We start from the raw sequence: 6,000 nt of genomic DNA, 5'->3' as shown, positions 1-6,000 counted from the left end.
TATCTTTGTGTTCAAAATCTTCTATGAAGTACTTGGAGGAGGAACCCGCCTTGCAATGCCGAAGACAATCTGTGCGCCGGACTCATCGTCATTGAAGCCTGGTTCAGGGGCTACTGAGGGAGTCCTGGATTAGGGGGTGTCCGGATGGCCGGACTATACCTTCAGCCGGACTCCTGGACTATGAAGATACAAGATTAAAGACTCCGTCCCGTGTCCGGGAGGGACTTTCCTTGGCGTGGAAGGCAAGCTTGGCGATACGGATATGTAGATCTCCTACCATTGTAACCGACTCTATGTAACCCTAACCCTATCCGGTGTCTATATAAACCGGAGGGTTTTAGTCCGTAGGACAACGTACACATCAACAATCATACCATAGGCTAGCTTCTAGGGTTTAGCCTCTTCGATCTCGTGGTAGATCTACTCTTGTACTACCCATATCATCAATATTAATCAAGCAGGACGTAGGGTTTTACCTCCATCGAGAGGGCCCGAACCTGGGTAAAACTTCATGTCCCTTGCCTCCTGTTACCATCCGACCTAGACGCACAGTTCGGGACCCCCTACCCGAGATCCGCCGGTTTTGACACCGACACACTTCCCAACATCAATGAGCTTTTCGAGCAACTTAAGGGGGCCCTAATTATTCTCCAAGCTTGACCTCCATATGGGTTATCATCAGATTCGCATTCGTGAACAAGATATCCCCAAGACAGCATTCAGAACAAGCTATGGTTTTTATGAATATACTGCCATGTCTTTCGGCCTTGTCAATGCACCTCCAACGTTCTCTCGCATGATGAACTTCATTTTCAACCCTTACACAAATGATTTCGTCTTGGTGTATCTCAATGATATTTTGGTCTTTTCCAAGAATAAGGAGGATCATGCCAAACATTTGAGATTGGTACTCGACAAACTCAGAGAGCATCAATTCTATGCGAAGTTTTCAAAGTGTGAGTTCTGGCTTAATGAGGTTCTCTACCTTGGCCATATCATCTCCGCCAAGGGCATAGCTGTTAATCCTGAGAAGGTGTCTGCAATTGTGAATTGGGAACCGCCTCAGAATGTGAAGCAGCTCCGTAGTTTTCTTGGGCTTGCAAGCTATTGTCGAAGATTCGTTGAGAATTTCTCTAAGATTGCAAAGCCTCTTTCCAACCTCCTCCAGAATCACGTCAAGTATGTCTGGACGCCTGAATGTGACATCGCTTTCAACACCCTCAAAGATAAGTTAGTGACAGCTCCTGTTTTGACTCCTCCTGATGAATCCAAACCATTCAAAGTTTTCTGTGATGCCTCCCTGCAAGGTCTCGGTGTTGTGTTAATGCAAGAGAAGAAAGTTGTGGCTTATACCTCTCACCAGTTGAAGCCGAACGAAAAGAACTACCCCACTCACGACCTCGAGTTGGCGGCAGTTGTCCATGCATTATTAACGTGGAGACATCTCTTGTTGGGAAGGAAAGTGGACATCTTCACTGATCATAGGAGCCTCAAGTACATCTTCACTAGACCCAACCTCAACCTCAGGCAGACTCGTTGGGTCGAAATGATTCAAGAATACAATCCGAGTATTGAATATACTCCAGGAAAGGCCAATGTCATCGCATACGCTTTGAGCATGAAGGCTTACTGCAACAGCTTAATTCTCAAGCCCTTCCAACCGGACCTTTGTGAAGCTTTCCACAAACTGAATCTCCAAGTTGTTCCTCAAGGCTTTCTCGCCAACCTCATAGTCTCTCCTACTTTGGAAGATTAAATTCTTGAGGCACAACTTCTTGATGCCATGGTGAAGAAGGTGAAAAATGGGATTGCCAAGAGCCAACCCAAGTACAAGTGCTATTGCATTGATGACAAAGATACTCTTTTCTTCAAGGATCGAATTGTGGTTCCTAAAGGCAATCTAAGGAAAGTCATTATGAACGAGGCTCACAATTCCCTCCTATCCATTCATCCTAGAAGTACGAAGATGTACCATGACCTCAAGCAGTCGTATTGGTGGACTCGAATGAAGCGAGAAATTGCTCAGTTTGTGAATGAATGTGATGTCTGCAGAAGAGTGAAAGCAGAACACCAACGACCAGCTGGTCTCCTCCAACCTCTTGCCATTCCAGAATGGAAGTTTGACCATATTGAGATGGACTTCGTGACTGGATTTCCCAAGTCCAAACGTGGAAATGATGCTATCTTTGTTGTCATCGACAAGCTTACAAAAGTGGCTCATTTCCTTCCAATCAAACAATCTATCACTGCAGCTCAGCTGGCAGAGCTATACACCTCCAGGATTGTCTCTTTGCACGGCATTCCGCAATTGATATCTTGAGATCGTGGAAGCATCTTTACTTCTATGTTCTAGGACTCCTTCCAGAAGGCCATGGGCACCAACATTCGCTTCAGCACAACCTTCCATCCTTAAACTAGTGGCCAAGTCGAGCGAGTCAATCAAATTCTTGAAGATATGCTCAGGGCTTGTGTCATTTCCTTCGGTATGAAGTGGGAAGATTGTCTTCCATATGCCGAGTTCTCCTACAACAATAGCTTCCAAGCGAGTTCAAGCAAGGCCCCATTCGAGATTCTCTATGGCAGAAAGTGTCGTACCCCTCTTAATTGGTCAGAGACTGGTGAATGCCAACTTCTTGGCAATGACTTAATCATAGAAGCTGAACAAATGTGCAAAGTCATCCGTGAAAGTCTCAAAGCCGCGCAATCGCGCCAGAAGAGTTACTATGATAGCAAGCACAGTGACTTGGCTTTCGAGATCGGAGACCATGTCTACATCCGCGGCTCTCCAATGAAAGGCACTCATTGCTTCGGTATCAAAGGGAAGCTTGCCCCTAGATATGTGGGTCCTTTCAAGATCATTGGTAAAAGAGGCGATCTCGCCTATCAACTTGAGCTTCCGTCCAACTTCGCAAACGTGCACGATGTGTTTCACGTGTTACAGCTTCGCAAGTGCTTCAAGACTCCTGAGCGCACCATCAACTTCGAAGAGATTGATCTCCAAGAAGACTTGTCTTATCATGATCATCCCATTGCTATTCCTGAAGAAACCGAGCGCAAGACTCGCAACAAGTCTATCAAATTCCTGAAAGTGAAGTGGTCACATCATTCCGACCGAGAAGCCACCTGGGAACGCAAGGACCACCTCCTTTCCGAATATCCGGAGTTCTTTCAGTCCTAGATCTCGGGACGAGATCCTTTCGTAGTGGTGGAGTGTTGTAACACCCCGGATGTAACTTGCCATATTTGTAACTCCGACTCTGCCATTTTCGGCTTAAGTTATGAGATTCCCTTCGTGGTTGGGTTTTGTCTTCATTTTGCATTTTGTTATTGTCATGCATTTCATACATTGTCATCATGTGCATTGTATTTGCATACGTGTTCGTCTCATGCATCCGAGCATTTTCCCCGTTGTCCGTTTTGCAATCCGACACTCCGTCCTATGGCGCCCCCTTTTGTCTCTTTTCATATGCAGGTGTTAAACGTTCTCGGAATGGACCGATATTTGCCAAGTGGCCTTGGTACACCACCGGTAGACCGTCTGTCAAATTTCGTGTCATTTGGAGTCTGTTTGATACTCCAACGGTTAAACGGGGAACCGCAAAGGCCTCGTGTGTGTTGCAGCCCAACACCCCTCCAAAACGGCCCAATAACCCATCCAAACCTCTCCCATGTCCTCCGCCATCGGATAACGATTGCATGGTCGAAAACTACACCTCATTTGGACACTCAAAAGTCCTCCTACCTATAAATATGTCCTCCCCGTTCAAAATCCGGGTCCAAACCCTAGATAAATCGCCCCCGCCACCACCGGACACGTCTGGCCGCCGCCGGACAGGATCCGCCGCCGCCCGCGGCCAATGAGGGCGCGCCACCTGTCGCCTGTGCCGTCCCAGCCGCCGTGGCCCGCCAGACCCGAATTGGGCCCGCGGGCCTGCCCGAGCCTCCCCGGCTCACGTGGGATCCGCCGCTGCCCGTCCCGCGCGCGCCGCCGCTCCTCGTCGGTGCTGCTCGCCGCCTCCGCCGCCTCGCTCGCCGGCGCCGCTCGACCCCGCCGCCTCACTCCGCTTTGCCGCCCTAGAAACATAGCGCTGCCTCCGCCCTCTTCTTCACCGGCTCCAGCGACCACGCGCCTGGATCCGCCTCTCCACCTCGCCGGTGAAACTCCTGCCACCGCGGTGATCTCCGGCGATCCTCGAACTCCGCGCCAGATCTGGATCTGAGGAGGTTGACCCGATTTTTCGTGTAAGTCCTTTTTCTGCTGATTATTAAGCCCCTGTTCATTGCATCATAACTCCATGACCGTAGCTCCGTTTCATGCGCATGATATATCAAAATGTTAATTGGGAGATGCTCTTCATTTCATTCCATTGTGCCATGCTTGTTTGAGTCCATCTTGATGCCCAAATCACTGATGCAAGAGTGCTATAAATTGTTATGTGTTGTTACTTATCAGAGTATGAGGATTTGTCATTTTTGTCACATTGTTGTGTCCATCTTATGGGCATGAGCTCTTCATGTGTTTTGGTCTATGCCATGCTATCTTTACAGGGGTGCTTGCCATGTATTTTTGTGATCAATGTGGTGACTAGCACAAGCATGCAAAGTAGCCTTCGTGATATTGCTGATTTCAGGGACTTGGATTTTACTAAGTCCTTTCCCTGCTATTATTTTGATGCCATGTAAACATGATGCTACAGTGAGATATATTCTTGTTTTGAGTTGCTTAAGTAAGGATGTTTTGGAAATATGGTTATTCTCTATCCATCCATGCCCCTTTTTGCTATTATGGAGTGCTCTAGCATGTCTTAATCTTGCTCTACTTTTGCTGTAAAATGTTCCTGGCAGACTGTTTACATGTTAATCAATTTTGCCATGGTTGTTGTTGTTGATCCATGCATGCTATGAACTTGCTATTGCCAGGGTTAGCTTCATGAACATGTCTTCTTGCTATTGCCTTGTGGTGAGTGAATCGAGCTCTCAAAGATGCCTTCATAATTCTGTTTATGTCATGCTCAATTTTCTGCTAAGTCTGAATCTGTTAATCAAACTTGCTATGTTTACATGGGTGCCATCATATCTTCTGTGCCTTTTTGGCTCATGATCATTAAGGGACTTTTGTTCTACGCATTTAGTAGATTCATGCCATGCCTTGTATTGCTATGATATGTTCATGTAGCATGTTGTTTGCTTGCTCTAAACATGGCTTCCTGATGTTATTCCTGACATGTTAGTATTTTCACTAAGTCTGTGAAGCTGATATTTTTTGCACTTTTGCCATGCTTGTTTGAACCTTCTCTTGTGTGATTTAGCCGTAGCTCAGTGTTCATCTTTTGTCAAGCATCTTGAGTACATCACTTTCATATGCTTTCTCGCTATGTTGGAGTGCAGTGGCTTAGTTTCTTGTTGCATTCTATATGGCATCGTGCTGTTAATTGCAGAATTGTGCCATTATTGTTTTGTTTGCCATTCGCAAACCGTGCATCCGACTCCGGTGATCTTTATATCGATTTCGACCGAAATCATATCATCTTTCCAGCGGCACACTTGGTTTGCCAAGTTGATGCATTGTTCATCCTTTTCCTTCCGGAGCACGCATATGCATTGCATATCATATCCCACATGTCATTCCATGTTTTGCATCATGTTGTTTGTGCATTGCACCGTGATTGATTGTTGGTCCTTTTGCTTGTGTTCTTGCTTTGGGTAGAGCCGGGAGACGAGTACGTGATCGAGGAACCTGTTGAGTACGCTAACAAAGATCAAGCTTTCGTCAACTCTGAGAACTTTGCAGGCAAGACGACCATACCCTCGAAATCACTTCTATCTTTGCTTGCTAGTTGTTCGCTCTATTGCTATCCCGCGATACCTACCACTTGCTATATCATGCCTCCCATATTGCCATGTCAAGCCTCTAACCCACCTTTCCTAGCAAACCGTTGCTTGGCTATGTTACCGCTTTGCTCAGCCCCTCTTATAGCGTTGCTAGTTGCAGGTGAAGAT

General features: G+C 46.7%; 1 protein-coding gene across 1 annotated transcript in view; it reads left to right on the top strand.

Moving 5' to 3' along the window:
* Positions 1–3,857: 3,857 nt before the first annotated feature.
* Positions 3,858–6,000, top strand: part of LOC125518600 (tyrosine N-monooxygenase-like) — a 31,250-nt gene continuing 29,107 nt past the window's right edge. The window contains exon 1 of the mRNA XM_048683426.1: positions 3,858–4,175. Within this exon, the coding sequence (XP_048539383.1) occupies positions 3,858–4,175 (318 nt within the window). The remainder of the gene's footprint in view (positions 4,176–6,000) is intronic.

The sequence above is a fragment of the Triticum urartu genome, chromosome 7 (genome assembly GCF_003073215.2).
Source record: "Triticum urartu cultivar G1812 chromosome 7, Tu2.1, whole genome shotgun sequence".
Taxonomy (NCBI): domain Eukaryota; kingdom Viridiplantae; phylum Streptophyta; class Magnoliopsida; order Poales; family Poaceae; genus Triticum; species Triticum urartu.
Note: the sequence above shows the minus strand (reverse complement) of the source record. Positions and strands in the feature narration are given on the sequence as shown.